This window comes from Humulus lupulus, chromosome 8 (assembly GCF_963169125.1).
Source record: "Humulus lupulus chromosome 8, drHumLupu1.1, whole genome shotgun sequence".
Lineage (NCBI taxonomy): Eukaryota > Viridiplantae > Streptophyta > Magnoliopsida > Rosales > Cannabaceae > Humulus > Humulus lupulus.
In genome coordinates this window covers 26,177,307-26,193,735 of record NC_084800.1, presented here as the reverse complement: position 1 = coordinate 26,193,735, position 16,429 = coordinate 26,177,307, and the positions used below count along the sequence as shown (strand labels likewise).

At 35.6% G+C, this 16,429-nt stretch overlaps 1 protein-coding gene across 4 annotated transcripts; it reads right to left on the bottom strand.

Annotated features, from left to right (window-relative positions):
- Positions 1-7,402: 7,402 nt before the first annotated feature.
- On the bottom strand, positions 7,403-15,346 carry LOC133796467 (sister chromatid cohesion protein PDS5 homolog C-like). Of its 4 annotated transcripts, none has more exons than XM_062233997.1 (18): positions 14,842-15,345; positions 13,730-13,933; positions 13,412-13,593; positions 12,721-12,847; positions 12,442-12,639; positions 12,126-12,189; positions 10,876-12,011; positions 10,522-10,629; positions 10,220-10,293; positions 10,052-10,103; positions 9,707-9,793; positions 9,559-9,602; positions 9,069-9,173; positions 8,835-8,924; positions 8,619-8,717; positions 8,367-8,465; positions 8,177-8,266; positions 7,403-8,029 (listed from the first exon to the last, which is right to left on the bottom strand). In XM_062233997.1, exons 1-18 carry the CDS (start codon positions 14,941-14,943, stop codon positions 7,696-7,698), a joined length of 3,195 nt encoding a protein of 1,064 aa, XP_062089981.1. In that variant the 5' UTR covers positions 14,944-15,345; the 3' UTR covers positions 7,403-7,695. The 4 variants fall into 4 exon arrangements, with proteins under 4 accessions (XP_062089981.1, XP_062089982.1, XP_062089979.1 ...); XM_062233998.1 differs by having other exon boundaries at positions 12,126-12,186; XM_062233995.1 differs by having other exon boundaries at positions 10,876-12,189; positions 14,842-15,346.
- Positions 15,347-16,429: the final 1,083 nt, after the last annotated feature.

Below are 16,429 nucleotides of genomic sequence, written 5' to 3'. Positions count from 1 at the left end.
CTCCATTCGATCATTGTAACGCCCTGGTTACCCTAGAACAGTTATGGTGAACGGTGGACCGGAAATTTGACTCACTACCCGAGTCCTTTGGTCAAAAACGTGCTCTAAGTGTAATTAACAGGTTAAGGTATAAAACCAATAAAAAGAGAATGGATGATTTCATTACAAACTGCTTTGCAGAGCTAATCAAAACATTTGCAAGTTGTTCTCAGTACAAAACGGTCATTACTGTTTTAGATTTACAATCTCGCCGACCTAAGCGGCAAAAATAAGGTAAACCCCCTAGTTCCTCTGAGAACTCCTTGGCCGTGGTGGTCAAGCGGCCGCATATGTACACATCACCACCTAAGCTCTCCACTCAAGGCTAGGTGAGCTATTCTTTTCCTTTACCTGCACCACATAGCACCCATGAGCCAAAGCCCAGCAAGAAAACATAGCACTATTCATAAACATTATCAAATGATTATCATTATAATCACACTGAGCATAAAGCTTTCAAACAAATGAGTGAACATCACATGAGGTCCTGATAAACCATACTGAGTGACTGACAAGCAAGTCACTAGTTCAAATGGAAGAGTGGCTGCTGGGTAAGCCACTAGCCTTCAACAGGTTTTGGTAAACCATACTGAGTGACTGACAAGCATGTCACTGTTTCAAGTGGGAGAGTGGCTGCTAGGTAAGCCACTAGCCTCCAAGCGCTTATTTCATTCATGAGTCAGCGCAATGTGACCAGTGCCCAGTACCACTGCCGAACCTGACTAATAAGTCACAGCTTCACAGTTGATACTAGCACCTTTGCCAAATCTGACTAATGAGTCAGTACCATGCACAAGTGAGCAACATATGCTAAGCATTCTATATTCAATCCATGTCCATATTTACACAACCAACATGCCTTATGAATACCCATGGATGTCACACTTGGGGTGCATTTTTCTTACCTCTGGTTCGAGCTAGAAATAATATAAGAACGACCCCTGAGAACGATCAACCTTTTGGTCCTTTAGCGGTTACCTGGTCATAACCAATTATGGTATTCCATCAATAAAATGATTAATAAAAGGTTCCCAAACCAAAACCTAACCTCCGGGACCTCAAACACTACTCAACCGGGTAGTAGGTTCAACCCGAGGCCTTAGGCTTGAATCCCCATGCTAAAAACTCCATTTTGGCCAAAATGCCACTAAGGGCCGCAGCTCTCCCCTGCTGCGCCGCAGCGCGCCCCTCAAACAGAGGTGGCCTTCTCTGTCAGCGCTAAGGGCCGCGGCGCACCACAGCCTCGCCGCGGCGCCCAGCCCAGACCAGCCAAAAAAGTTGCACGCACCAGAAATCCTCCCCTGCGTTTTTCCTCTCAAACCAACCCAAAACCTCCTCCAAACACTCATTTTTACCTCTAAACACCACCCATAACTCACCCTCATCAAAACCCAAACTTATCTTCAATCAAAACCTCTTCAAATCCACACTTTCATCAAGAAATCAAAAGCTGAAAACTCAAAACTAAAACAGGGTATAACCAGAAATTACTGACTAAAACTCACCTTAAACCCAAGTTTGAACCTCCTTCAATGGCTGAACTAAGTCCACCAACCCAACCCTTGGATTTCCTAGCTTGAAACCCCTCCTTGAGCTCAAAAACACCAAAGGAAGAATGAAGGGAAAAGATGTACGGGTTGGAGAAGCAAACTCTGTTTTTGCTCTGTACTTTCTACAGCCATCTAAAGTCATATAAATCCTAACCCCAAATGACCAAAATACCCTTAAGTCACTTAAAGCCTCTAAAGCCACTCCAAGGGTAAAATTGGTACTTTCCACTTATCCCGTTAATCATAATTAACGCTTCCCAATTCTCGCTAATCTCATTATTCTCAAACATCAATAATTCACATCTCGTTACCCTTTAATGCCCGGTAACACTCTAATCATTAAAAGTACCCCGAGACTCACCCCGAACCCCGAGCTTAAGCCTGTTATGACCAAACCGATAATTAACATACCATGATCGTCTCATGCCGAATGGCTCGAACAAACCCACATTATAATGTGGTCTATAAATATATCACCAACATGCCTACAAATAAACAATTTACCCTCAACGGGCCAAATTACCATCACACCCCTGTAATTAAAAATATGGACTCACATGCATGCATTTCACATCATATTATAATATAATCAACATATACATGCATTTTATCAATTAATAACATAATTATGCAAGTATGGTCATCCCGGCCTACTATTCACGTCGTTAAACACAATGGAGAATTCGGGGCATTACAATCATAGTGTAAAACTAGAGAAGAATGAAGGAAGAGCGGTGGCTCAATTGGAGTACGCTAGTGCTATAGGGAGTCTAATGTACACTGCCCAGTGTACTAGACCTGATATAGCATTTGCGGTAAGTAAACTTAGTAGGTTTACAAGTAATCCAAATGTGGATCACTGGAAGGCAATTGGAAGAGTCCTAGGTTATCTCAAGAAAACCAAAGGACTAAGCCTTCACTACTCCAAATTTCCTTCGATATTAGAAGGATATACAGATGCAAGTTGGATATCCAATCTTAGGGACAAATTGTCCACAACTGGTTGGGTATTTACACTTGATGGAGGTGCAATTTCTTGGGGTTCCAAGAAACAAACCTGTATATCTCATTCCACTATGGAAGCACAGTTCATAGCTCTAGCTGCTACCGGCAAAGAGGCCGAATTGCTAAGGGATCTGTTGATAGAGATTTTCCTAATCAAAGACAAGCGACATTGGCTAGAGCATACAGTGGAGTGTATAATGGGAAGTCTAGACATATTAGTCTAAGACATGGATATCTAAGAGAATTGATTCAAAGAGGAGTCATCGCAATATCCTATGTGAGAACAAGTGAAAATCGGGCGCATCCTTTCACTAAGCCACTAACGAGCATCTCGAGGGATAGGACTTAAACTCCCTAAAAAAATTCACGATTGATGGTAACCTATCTTAACACTAGTTATTCAACTAGTGTTAGGTTCAATAGGTAACAACAAGTCAATCAAGTGAATATTAGTTCTACTCAAAATAAGTCCCATCTGAGATATTGAGTACTTATATGTTACCAAGTGGAGGGTTAAAACCGAAAGGTTTTTTAATAGAATTCAATCTTGTAAAGACAAGTATTTTTTGTAACGAAATACTGTAAGAATTCTACCTATAAGGACCTAGGGGTGGTGCCGCCTCTCATGAGAATTGGGAGTATTCTCAAGAACGTCCATGAATGGAAAGTGCACATGGCCATTAACGGTGCAAAGCGAGACATAGAGGTCTCAAGTGAACATCACAAAGGTGTGTGTGTTATCACCGATTTGTTATCATGAAAAGATGGTTCAATGCCTAGTGCAACCAAATTTTCAACAAATTTTGTGATAATTACACTATAGTAAAGTTCAAGTTGAAAAACACTTTGCTTTATGCACTAATGCAATGACTCCTATAAGAGAGAGTTCTTATTTAATCAAGTGGGGGATATGTTATATTTCAAAATATAATGATTGATTAAATAAGTGTTACAATAGATAACTATTTAATCTAGTGGGGGAATGTTATATTATTTTATAATATAATGTAATATTATATTATATTATAATATAATGTTTTAGATTAAATAAATGTGACAAAGTGTGTCACATTTTGTAACATATAATAGAGAGTTACAATATTTAGATATATGAGATATATCCAAATAATGTAACATATTTGGTATTACAAATTTGTAACTTCCAAATATTACCCTTTATTGTGCAAAATTGGTGTTACACAATATTGAGATGAATTTCATAAAGTCATATGTGATATGGCTGTTAGATATATGATTTTAACCCCAATAATGTGTTTTTAGAGTTACAAAATCATTTGGGAGGGTTTGGAACCGTTTGGAAAAACAGCACATTTTTTGTGCTGAAATTGATCGGTGGCCGCGGCCTGTGGGACAGAGACTAGTGGCCGCGGCCATTAATGTCTCTGGCCGCGGCCACAGGCCAAAAACTGACCAATTTTTCAGTTTTTTCAATCTTTGTTGAACGGCTCAAAAAACTCAAATAACTCCAAAATCTCTTTTTTAATTTCATATTAATCCAATTAAACATTGGTAACAGCCATGGGAGTTGGTGGAATTTGAAATTCAAAGGGTGTCTCTAAACTCTATAAATAGGAGCCTATAGCTCACTTGTTAGACACAACATTTCTATCCATTAGAGCACTTGGCTAGAAACACCTTGAGGCTTGATTATTCCAGAAAGCATTTCCTATAATCTGTGAGAGATCCTTTAGTGCTTGAGTTAGGGGGAAATAAGCTTTTGGACAAAGGTTTCAAACCTTGTTCAAGTTGGTGATCCCCAACACTCTTCACTTTGGTAGTGTGAGTGAGAGTTGCTTCAATTTAATTTGTTTGTTCTTTCTTTCTATTCTATTTCTCTTCATCTTCATATTCTTCTCCTTTGTTTATTTGTATTTCTTGTTTTGAGTTGTAATCTTCTTTTCTTTATTTCAAACATTTTACTTTACTTGTAACATTTTGCTTTGAGTTGTATTTTCACTATTCTATTCTTCTTCTTCTTCTTTTGTTCATTTGTATTTTCAGTTATAGAGTTGTAACACTTTATTTAATCAATCCTTGTCTATTGTAATATTTTGCATAGAGTTGTAATTATTATTATCAATTTCCATTGAGGCAAATATATATTTTCCTAACAATCACAACCAATTATAACCTCCATTAATGAAAATCCACAATGATAGGGTCTTAACCTAAACCCCACACTCGGGACCTCGAAACATGCCCACACAGTGAGTAGATTCGATCCCGGGCCTTAAGGATTGAAACCCCAAGCCAAAAACCCTTAAAAACACTCAACACGGGACTTTGAAGGAACAGAGTAGCGCTACAGCGCTGATCCCTAGCGCCCCAGCACTATTTTCAGAACCCCCAACACGCCCAAAAGACCCCTGTGTAGCGTTGTAGCGCCCTAGGGTGGGCGCTATAGCGCTACCTCCAGATCGGATGCCCCCTGAAACCTCCTTCTTCATCTCCTTCGTCTCTAACTTGATTCCAATGCTTCCAAATCCCATATTTGGTGCCAAATGAACCCAAAAACCATCCCAACATATCCCAAACATCACAACCATAAGAACCCTAGCCAAAACTCCCAACAAAACCAAGATTTCAACCTAGAAATTACAACTGCAAAACAAAACTAAAACAGGGCAAACCAGGGAATTCAATGGTTAGAAACTTACCCAAAGCTCAGCTTATGATGCTCTTCAATGGAGGAACACACTCCCAAACTCACAAGGCTTACTTCCCAAGCTTGAATCCTCAAGAATGGTTCAAAAATCACAAAGAAGATGAAGGAGAAAGAAGGTACGAGAAAGCTCTCCAAGTTACTCTGTTTTCTACCTCTTTCTCAGCTCAAAAATGGTTATATCTATCCTAAGGGTAAAAAGACCAAAATACCCCTAGGTCTAATTAAGGTTTCTAAATGCTCCCAAAGGAAAAATTGGTATTCCCCACCTATCTCGTTAATCATAATTAACGCTCTCCAATTCCCGCTATTCTCGATAATCTCAAACACCAATAATTCACATCCCGTTACCCTTTAATTCCCGGCAACGCTCTAACCATTAAAATCACCCCGAGACTCATCCCGAGCCCCGAACTTAAACTTGCTATGATTAGACTGCTAATCAATAATCCAAGATCGTCTCATGCCGAATAGCTCGAACAAACCCATATTATAATGTGGTCTCAACAACATATCACCGACATGCATACAAATATACAATTATACCCTCAACGAGCCAAATTACCATCACACCCCTATGATTAGAATGTGGACTCACATGCATTCATTTAACATCATATTATAATATAATTCACATATACATGCATTCTATCAATGAATGGCACAATTAAGCAAGTATGGCCCTCCCGGCCTACTAATCCCGCCATTAAACCACATCGGAGAATTCGGGGCATTACAGTTTCAATCAAAATCAGATTAGTGAAGAGAAGTACAACAAAGTTGCGGCAAATCTCAAGAGGGAGTCTTGTTTTGTTTAAGTCAATATTTTGTACTTGTGATTCTTTATTAATTGGTGTTATTCTTTGGACATGGCCCCAAGGAGTAGGTTATCCGAAAGGGTTTCTGAACATTGTAAAAATTTGTTGTGTTCTTTATCGTTTTGCACTGTCTTTTTATTGTGTTCAGTTTTCATCGTGAGAAATTCGGATTCTGTCCCGACAAAACTGCAATCTGTTTAAACAGTTAATTACCATTCCGCACTTTAATTAATTCACATGGTTTAATTAATTTTGTAATTACTAAAAATAGAATTTCAAATACAAATATATATTTTTTAGAGGAAGCAAAAGTAAAAATATCCCTATAGTATATGTGTATATATATATCCCTATCAAGCACACACATTAAAAGATTCTTATTAATCATAGTAATTGCATAATAAAAAAAAATTAGAAGCAAGCAACACCAATCACGTGTGTATATATATAAGAAAGTATCAAATGTATATATAGGGTATCGATATGGTGCATACTTTTTGTGTTTCTCAGCTCGTGAACAGTTTTCAGCGCGATTTTTTTATGATTGTGTTTATTGTAGTTATTTAAAGCATCTTGCAAATTTTCAGGAAATTTCGAATAATTTACAATGCCGAAACCTAGGTTCAAACAGATTGTTTCACGCGTGATTAATTTTTTTTTTTTTATACGCGTGGAAAACAGTCTGTTTGAACCTAGTTTTCAGCATTGTAAATTATCCAAAATTTCCTGAAAAATTTGCAGGATGTTCTAAATAACTACAATAAACACAATTATAAAAAAAAATCGCACCAAAAACTGTTCTCAAACCGAAAAATACAAAAAGTATGCACTGGTGTATACCTTTTCAAGTATGCACCATAAAATTACCCTATATATATATACATAAGTAATTGTGCAGGATTAGCAAATTTGGTGCCTAAACAAACGGTTGAGAAGAAAGCATAATAGAATAGTATAATATGTAGACTCAATTAAATATTAGGTATAAAATTAAGAGTTGTAAAGAGTGACTAAAATTTGAACAGCCAATCTAAAACCGGGTGTTCCCCTAATTTTTACTTAAATTAAGAGGCAGTGCACTGCAGACTGCACTACATCTTTCATTCAAGAAAAGAGTCCAGACCTGATGGGCCCACCTGCTTGTAACTCGGAAGCCGGGCCTGATATGTTAGCCCAACCATGTAAGTTAAACTGTTGGGCCTGATATGTAAGCCCAAGTTCAATCCTGCTCCACATGTTTTCCTGCATGTGCATGTGCACCAGACCAGAAAGAACAGAAATTCAAGCAACGCAAAGAGATTTAATAATGATTATAAAAGCCTATAGAGCTGAAGCTCTGAAGGAAAAATCCAATTATTAATGATTATAAAATCCAAAACCCACAGAGCTTTAACTCGGGGTACTTATGTGTAAACTGTAGTCTGTAGTTTAATAAAAAAAAAACTATAGAAGAGCCAATAAAGGAAAAGAGAAACCCATAATGCCTTCTAATGTTTCTGTGTATATCTAAAACTAAAACATCCAAATTGGACCAAAACTAACTGTGTCTAAGCATGAACTATGCATACTCGAGCCTTCCTTCCACTAAGTCTCCATTGTCTTATTCTCTGACTTCATTCACACTTTGCTCACTCCATTGATTTTCTTCACCACCGATATCATTATCAACTTCCGGGTTCTTTTTCTTGGTCAAGGCCACGGTCTCCTGAGTGATTTGTGTGCCTTCAGAAGTACTCTTCAGTGTATCCACCGCATCCGAATTGCAGCCATTATCTTTCACTTTTTCATCCACTGGTTCAACTGCAGATTTGGTATCACTCGTAGTTTTAGTGTTCAGTTTTTCATCTGTCTTTGTAGTGTCCATGGGTTCATCTGTGATTGCAGGGTTGTCAACTGGAGCAGCATCTGCAGATTCGGTGTTGCTCATTTCAGTCCTAGAAACAATTCAAAGTCATTCATTAGTCAGAAGGTAAAATGAAACTCTGAAAAAATCGAAATTGGTAACTTGGCCCATGTTGTGTTCATGTAAAACAGAGCATAATATCACAAATCAGACAGAGGAAGAGCATACATGCACCAACCTTTTGGTTGAAGAATCAGCCTTTGATTGTGTCCCTTTGGGTTGTTTTCCCTGATCTAACTTATTTTTCCTCATCCTCTTTCTTGGATAGCTGCACATGCAGAACCAGAACTCTATATAGCTTTGATCCATAATGCTTAAATGTTCAAAGAAACTGTTTTATCAAGAGTTGGTAAGAGGAAGATGCATACACCAACGTCGCCAAGGGAGAATCAGGTTTTCCTTGATCAGAATTGCTCGCTTGATTAAGCTGTTCTAAAGTTCTCTTCTGTGCTCTAGTTTGTGGCTTGCTGAACATGTAGGAGCAGTGTATAAGAAAAGTTCAAGTCACATTGCATAAACTACCAAATTATTTGTAGTTCAATTCATGGTATTAGAATGCTTCGTAAAAACCATAAATTGAGTACAAAAAGTAGATAAGAGGAAGTAGGGAAAAAAAAAACCTTTCTGGGGAAGGATCAACCTTTGGTTGATCTGACTTTTTAGCTTGTTTCTCCTTATTCGAATTTGTTTTTGTGTTCAGTACTTTCCGTCCAGAATTTCTGAATGCATAGAACCAGTAAGTAAAATATTGTCCTCGTCCATGGTGCTTGAGTGTTCTACTGAACCAATCACAAAGTCTTAAGAATTGGTAAGAGAAAAAATACACATAAACCAACCTTCCTGAAGAAGAGCCAGCCTTTGCTCGGTCTGACTTTTTCACTTGTTTTCCGTTAACTGACCTTGCTCTCGGTCTTACCTTTGGATTGCTGAACATGTAGAATCAGCAAGTAAGAAAAAGTTGTGTCACAATGTGCAGACCATCGAAATTTAAGGTGCTCAACAGCTCAAGTGTAAAGTTAAACCAAGAAAACAATATCAAAAAATTGGAAAGATGAGTAAAGCAAGCCAACCTTTCATTGGAGAGAACATCAGCCTGTTCTTGTTTTACTTGAACGGGTGCTTTTGCTTCTTTTTCCTGATCTAACTCTGTTGTCTGTTTTTCCTTTTGTGAATTGCTGAATATGTAAAACCAGGTGAAATATAACATCAAAAAATAGAATACCGAAGTACAAAAACCACATCAACTATTAACTTATTTAGGATCAAAGGAAAGGAGTGCACACTCTTATTCTTTTCCTGTTCTACAAAGTGACCATTAGGAGAATTAATTGCCCTTAATATCTTAATATCTATAAGGCTCCTTGCATTTGTATTTTACTCTTATGTAAAGGAACATGCCGTTTATCTGTGCCTAGAGGAATAATTATTGAAGGGTACCTGGCCAGAATCAACTACATAAAACACTTCCATACATAAATATGTTGACAATCGATTGGTCAAGGCACAAATAACTCAAATGGGGTTCCATTCCATATACCACAAGGCATACAAGATACTTACATTTGGGGTGAAGAGTTTGGTCCTGGAAGATCAGTCTTTTTACCCTGTTAGTACATAAGCACAATAACATTACAGAAAATTAAGTTAATTATTATATTTAGAAAGAAAAAAAACAGGTACAAGAACACAACCAAGGCAAAATACCCACTTCTTCAGCTAAAGCATCATTTACAACCAGTTCCCATCGTTGGTTTTTGAGGTTGAGTGTTTCTCGATCCCCATCAACATAAGACACCTACACAAAAGCTCACCAAACAACATAAAAACTTAGGATGTATGCATAAGGAAATATGTATGCTAGTGCTGACACCTGAATGAAGACAAAATCTGAGAAGTCATTATTTGTCGTATGCTAGTCCTGCTCAAATGATTTACATAGCTTTGAAAAATTCACAATATTGAATAATTTTCGAAGATAGTTAAAGTTGCGAAATGGCAGAAAATATCAGGAAACAAGAACATTTTATTAAATTAGAGATTAATATGAATTCACCTGGTGCTTCTTTTTAACAGGGTCATAAGATTCAACAACACCTTCATAAAACCTGCAGAAAACCCCACATAATAGTAGCAGATAATAATACACTCATATACTGATTACTAAATTCTCCGGCAATTTTTTTAATACATTACAGAATCAGCAGAAGTCAGAAATACTCACGTTTTATCTAGGGGCCACCAAACCTTAATCCTTGTACCAATCACCAGTTCACCTAGAATAGGTGTTTCAGATGCCTGTTTAAGAAAACAAATGAAACAATAATATGAAAATCTGAACATTTACGTAAAGAAAATAGGGAGTCAGGCTGAAAGAGCAATATAACCCACAGTAAGATGCTATATAAGTCCTGAAACATGTTCTAAAAATAAAGCCAAAATAAACAAGATACGATACAAAGATTAATTAAGACATCACATATTTTCTAGCTAGACACAAATTCAAAAATAATTCACAATTCATACCTGTTCCTTTCCAATGACGCGCTTTCTCTTGAAAATTGTTTCAGAGCTTTTCGCCGAGTAACTTCCATTACCACTTGAAATTTTAATTCCAGTATTAGAGCCCAAGCCCTACAAAGTGGAATGTTTGTAAATAGATTAGCCAAAAACAAAAAAGTCAAAAAATTAGAAATGTAACATTCTTTTACTTTAATTTGCTACTATCCCTCTCATTAAACTCTAAAACCTTTGGGAGGCAGTAACAACCCCATACCTCATGGGAATAAATCATTGGCTTACCACTAGACCTACCCATCACAGGCAGGAAATTAAAATTTTATTTGTACTAGTAATATGGTAAAAGAAATATGGTGGTACCTTAAGACCAGATTCTTCATTAGTGTTGTTATTGGAAGAATTCCCAGCCCTTTTTCTTTTCTTAGTAGTCCTTAGAGCCGATAGATTATCATTGACATCAGCAGCCTCAGACTTCACAGTAGACTGCTCTTGTAGTTTTTCCTTGGGCTGACGACGGCCTTCAGTTTTCTTGTTTGCAAACACATGTTCTGAAGCAACAGCACTCTCCTTATTTTCCTTCGCAGCAAGCCCAAGCTTTGTTGAGTTCCCCTGATCTTTCTCTTCTAAACAGCCAATATCCTCAGGTTCCTTTTTCAAATTGAGATTTACAGATTCTGGAAGCTTCTCTTCGACCTGTGAACCGTCTAATTCTGATTTGATATCTGACAGGGACTTAGTATCAACTTCCTGATTCAATGTACTCATTTTTCTCTTTCCACGGCCCCTTTGATAGGAGGCTATATTTTCTCTTATGTTCTCATCAAGTTTAGGTGCCAGCTCTTTCACATTATCAGTTGTTGTTGAAGTTCTCTTCTTTGAAACTGAATTTTTAGAAGGTAAACTTTCGATACTCTTCTGATCATCAGTGTTTCTAAGACGAGATGACCTTAAAATTTTCTTTCCACTAGACATCCAAGAATTATTATAGCCTTCCTCTGATTTCATTAATGAATTCGGTTTCCGTCCTCGCTTTTTGGTAGCAGAATCTGGCTCACTTTCAGATTTTTCTGCCTTAGTTGATTTCATTAAAAAATCAGTTTCTGTCTTCTCTTCTGTTAAAGTATTTATTGAATTTTCTCTTTCTAGCGGGGCATTCTCTGCATCCATCAAAGAATTTAACTTCTGGTCTCTCTTTTTGGGAGCATTGTCTGGATCACTTCCAGTTTTGTCTGCCTTATCTAAAAGCGAACTTTCTCCTTTAGCAGTATCTCTTGACTCAGTTCTTCTAGGGTGATCTTCTTTTGGATTCTTCAAAGAATTTCGCATCTGACCTCTGCTTTTAAGAGCAGAGTCTGGCTCACTTTCATGTTTCTCTGTCTTAATTGAGAGTGAACTGCTAGGTTCAGCAGTACCTCTTGAATCAGCTCCTTTGGAATTGTCTTTCACAGCACTCATCAAAGACTTTGGTTTCTGAATTCTCTTTTCTCGAATAGATCCTGGTTCAGAAACATTTCTTGAATCAGCTCTTTCAGGATGCTTAATACGCTGTAATTTTTTAAAAGAATTGTTCTTTTTATTTTTTGGAAAAGGCATTGGTGTGAATAAAATACCCTCTCTTTGATGGCCATCATTTTCCATACAAACAACATCTTGTACAAGACCATTTGTCCCCTGCTGCAAAGAAAAATAAAATTTTTTGCAGAAGATTTCAGTCAGAAAAAAAAAACAGTGATGATAAGGCAATTAGCAGTTCTATACTAAATCTTGCAGCCTAGTGTATAGAATTAATTCTATGACAAACAAATATGACATGATGTATTTAATATTTCCCTCCATCTCAATGATCGTACATGTGTGATGTTTATACGTTTCACAAATTTGGCATGCCAAACAAATTAGTTTCTCATAAAACAAGGCAAAACACACCGAAGTATTCCCTGATTCCTTAACAGCCTTATGCTTGTAATCCATCTTAATTTTTGAGCATATGGAAGCCACTATTTGAGCATAATCATTCAGATCAATGCCCATCGACCTCACTGCTTTTTTGAGAAATGGTTTGAGCGTAGAAGCACAAATAGTCAAAACCTTCTCGCCCAATTTTGAAGAGGCAGGTGATTTGTCCTGAAACAAGGAACAGGTCAGATTTCTCAAATTACAAAGAACACAACATGAAGCAAACATAACACTTGACATGTTTTTTACCTGTTTTTCCTTTTTAACACTAGATAAAAGAAGAGTAATAAGATCCAATGAAATTTCTTCACTTTCTTTTATAACCAATGTCATTATGAATTCCATAGATGAAAATACTGCAGGCGGATGGTTGGACCTTAACATTTAGCAGAAAGATGCTATCAATTGACCATTTATAGATAATAATTCAAAATAAATTCAGTCATCGACAAAAAATATGTTAGAATAAAAAAAGCAACATTCTCCACACTTTGAAGATTAATACTTGACATGTACTCATCAACTTAACAATATCTTCAATCATGACCATTCCCTAGATGAAAAAATTAAAAAAAAAAAAATCACCTCTTCCAATAAACTGCCTCCAAATCTACTAACAAGGTTATACACACATTCTCGATTTTAATTTGTAAAAATCGTTGGCATTCCCTATCATACACACACTATAATTCAATTGGAAAAAAAAAAACTGGAAAGATTGCAGGCTTCTTCAAAGATTTAGAAAGCAAATAAAATATGATTTTCATGCTAAAACCCTGTCTTGGATGTCTAAATAGTAGTTCCATACTAGCACTAGTAACAGTCCAATAGCTAATACTAAAGGTAATGAAAATCTATTTATTGCCAAGACAATCTACAAATACTTTAGCACTCAAGATTCTACACTAAATCATTAAGCATCACAGAGTAAAGCTTTTACCTTATGTGTTTAAAGAAAAGTTGAAACATCTTACAAACTAATGCATCACATTGGAGATCCAGCATTACCAAGCTTGACCTGACTTTGGAAACAACGTCCAAGATGTTTAAGGCCTTGGTATAGCAACGACCTGATTCTAGCGACAAACTTTCAAAAGCTGCTACAGTTAACTGAAAAATCTCCTGTACAACAAATGAAATAGATAAGCAGTTGTTGTAAAACCATATCAAAACAAAATAGATCTCAGATAGACTTTAAAACTTCGATGATATACAATTCTTTATAGTGGTCTTTTGAATGTTGATTTGTAAGGTGTACCTTCATTTGTTCATCATTATAAGGGGCATCTGGTGCTGTTATTCTTGTAATTTCAGTAATGCAAGATACAACTGAAATCTTGACATCCAAATCAGAGTGCTTCAAAAGTTCATCAGAAATCAACGCTTTCATTGCGGGTAAAAGTACATTTTCTATAGATGTCGATGGTGTTTGCGGCACATTTGTTAACAAATTCTCAGTTCTCTACAACACAAAAAATGAAATGTGATGTGATGTGATGTGGTAGAAAGACTTTGTGTTCATGTGACTCCCAAGGAAGATAATACTAGACACCAAAAGACAGGCTCAAATTTGCTCACAAAAAGTATTCACAACACATCTCAGTTCCAAGTTTTTACAGAAGATAACCATCTCCCTCTATACGCCTTCTATCTAAAATACCCTTATGAGAGTAGAACTCCAGCATTTATTGTAGTTGAACCTCTCTTTAATCATTTCTTTTTATACTTTATTATGATTCTTGTTTGGCGTTTTAAGAGTTTGCTCACTATTCATGAACAATTCAGTAAATAATTCAAAAACAAATCTTAAAGCACCCAAGTAAATCGATTGTAAAATATTGACCAACATGAAAACAGAGGTGCAATGAATTCACAGACAAGTAAATACAGTTTTCAACCCCTATTGTACCTGAAACTATTCTGGACACAAAGCAGCCAGTTTATGAAAGAAAAAAAAAACAGAGCAACCAGTTTCTCAAATAAATAAAAACAGAGCAACCAGTACATCTTCTCCATTTATAAAATAACACAATATCACAAGATCACCAATACATGATTTAAAGACAACTCGTTGCTAATTAAAAAAAACAAACAAACAACATCCAGAGGAAATCAAAGAAGGGGGAAAAACAAAGCAACACACACTTGGGGGAACAATACGAAACATTTGAAAGAAAAAAACAACAACAACAACAATTGTGGGGAACAAAACCTATGTTACAGCTAGAACAAAAAAGTGTGAGAAAAGTGATGATCACCAATTTCAAGTCTTTATGCTAATAAATTCATGAGAACAAACAAAACCCAGCAAAAAAGATTATATCTTTATGCAAAAAACAAAAACAAAAGAAAGAAAGAAAGGAACATTACATCAAGGAGGGTGAGAAGTTCATCAGTTGAAGAAGGAGGGTGAAGGAGGCTAGTCCCAGCATCCTTCAGCTTCTCTCGAATCACGTCTGGAGAAGGAGGCATAACTCTTTGATTGAAAAACAAAAACAAAAAGCAAAAGAGATGAATGAAGTGAAAAAGAACAAGCCAAACAGTGGGTTTTATAGCCCTAAAGGCCACAAACAACACACCAACTCACAACCAAGGAGAGTGTGGAGTTTAAGGCAAAGTGTTGGGCATGCAAAAACAAAGAAATGAGGCAGTTTCGGACTTCTCCCCCGTTTATGAATTTTGGCTGAATTCTGGGTTCTAAAATCCGGTGGAGGTGGTGTTGTACTACTACTACTGCTACTACTACTTGGGTTTTCTCAGGCTCTTTTGTGTTTGAAATCATATTATAAAACTGAACAGAACCCTCCCTTTTTATACTACTGCAAAATCGCCCTACCTTTTTTGTTTTCCCGGTTCTTCACTCTCCCAGTGCCACTTTTTAGTCTCTGGTTTTTCAGTGCTGACCAAGAATAGAAAATTTACTTGCCACCTTTGTCAAAATTACCAATTTTACCCTTTCCTTAGCTATCAATTTATTTATGCCAAGAACACTCAAATATTAATCTAATACAAATATTTTACACCAAAACATTAGAAGAACACATATTTTTTACCCATATAAAATATGTACTTAAATATTATACAATAACATAAAAATATTTTCTTAAACAATAAATATCAACTAAAATGAATGCGATTGGTTGACAAAATCTATTATATAATTTTATGAAAATATATTTAATGTTTAGTTAAATATTTTGAGAGTATAAATCATTACTCATATTTTTAAATAAGACTACATCATTGTAAGCTTGCTTTGGCTTAGAATAGTAACAACTAAGTTCCTAGTGGTAAAAACTTTTTTTTTTTGCTGGAACGGTAAAAACATACTTACAATAGGACAATTCAGTTCACTAAAATCAAATCCTTGTTTTTCAATGATTAAAACAACTGTAGCATTATTATTTTATTAACTATTACTAGGATTGAACAATTTTATATTATAGTCACGTTTTTTAAAAATATATGATAAATAATAATAAACTATGGACCAAATCTACAAAATAACCAATATTCTTAGAAATCTCAAGTAAATATGTCAGAGTTGGAGCCAAATAAATCTTTATATTATATAAATGTTTAAGTATTATGAAAAGTTATATTTAAGTCACTAAATAATTTTTTTGATAGCAATAGTCAATAAGTAAACTGAAATATTGCAATTAAATCATTAAATAACTTTTTTATGGCAAAAGTTAGTAAGTAATTTGAAATACTACACTTAAATCATTAAATAATTTTTTAATTGCAAAAGTTATATTATATATTAATTTTATCTCAATGTTAATTAATTTATAAAAATATATAATATAAATATTGAAAAATAATTTAAAATTTATTTTACAAATTAAAAAAAATCAAAAGTCATAACATGAAAGATTATATAATTTTAAATAAATTAAGTTTTAATTCAATTTAATCTGTATTATTTTAAAAAAAATTAATTTAACTAATAGTC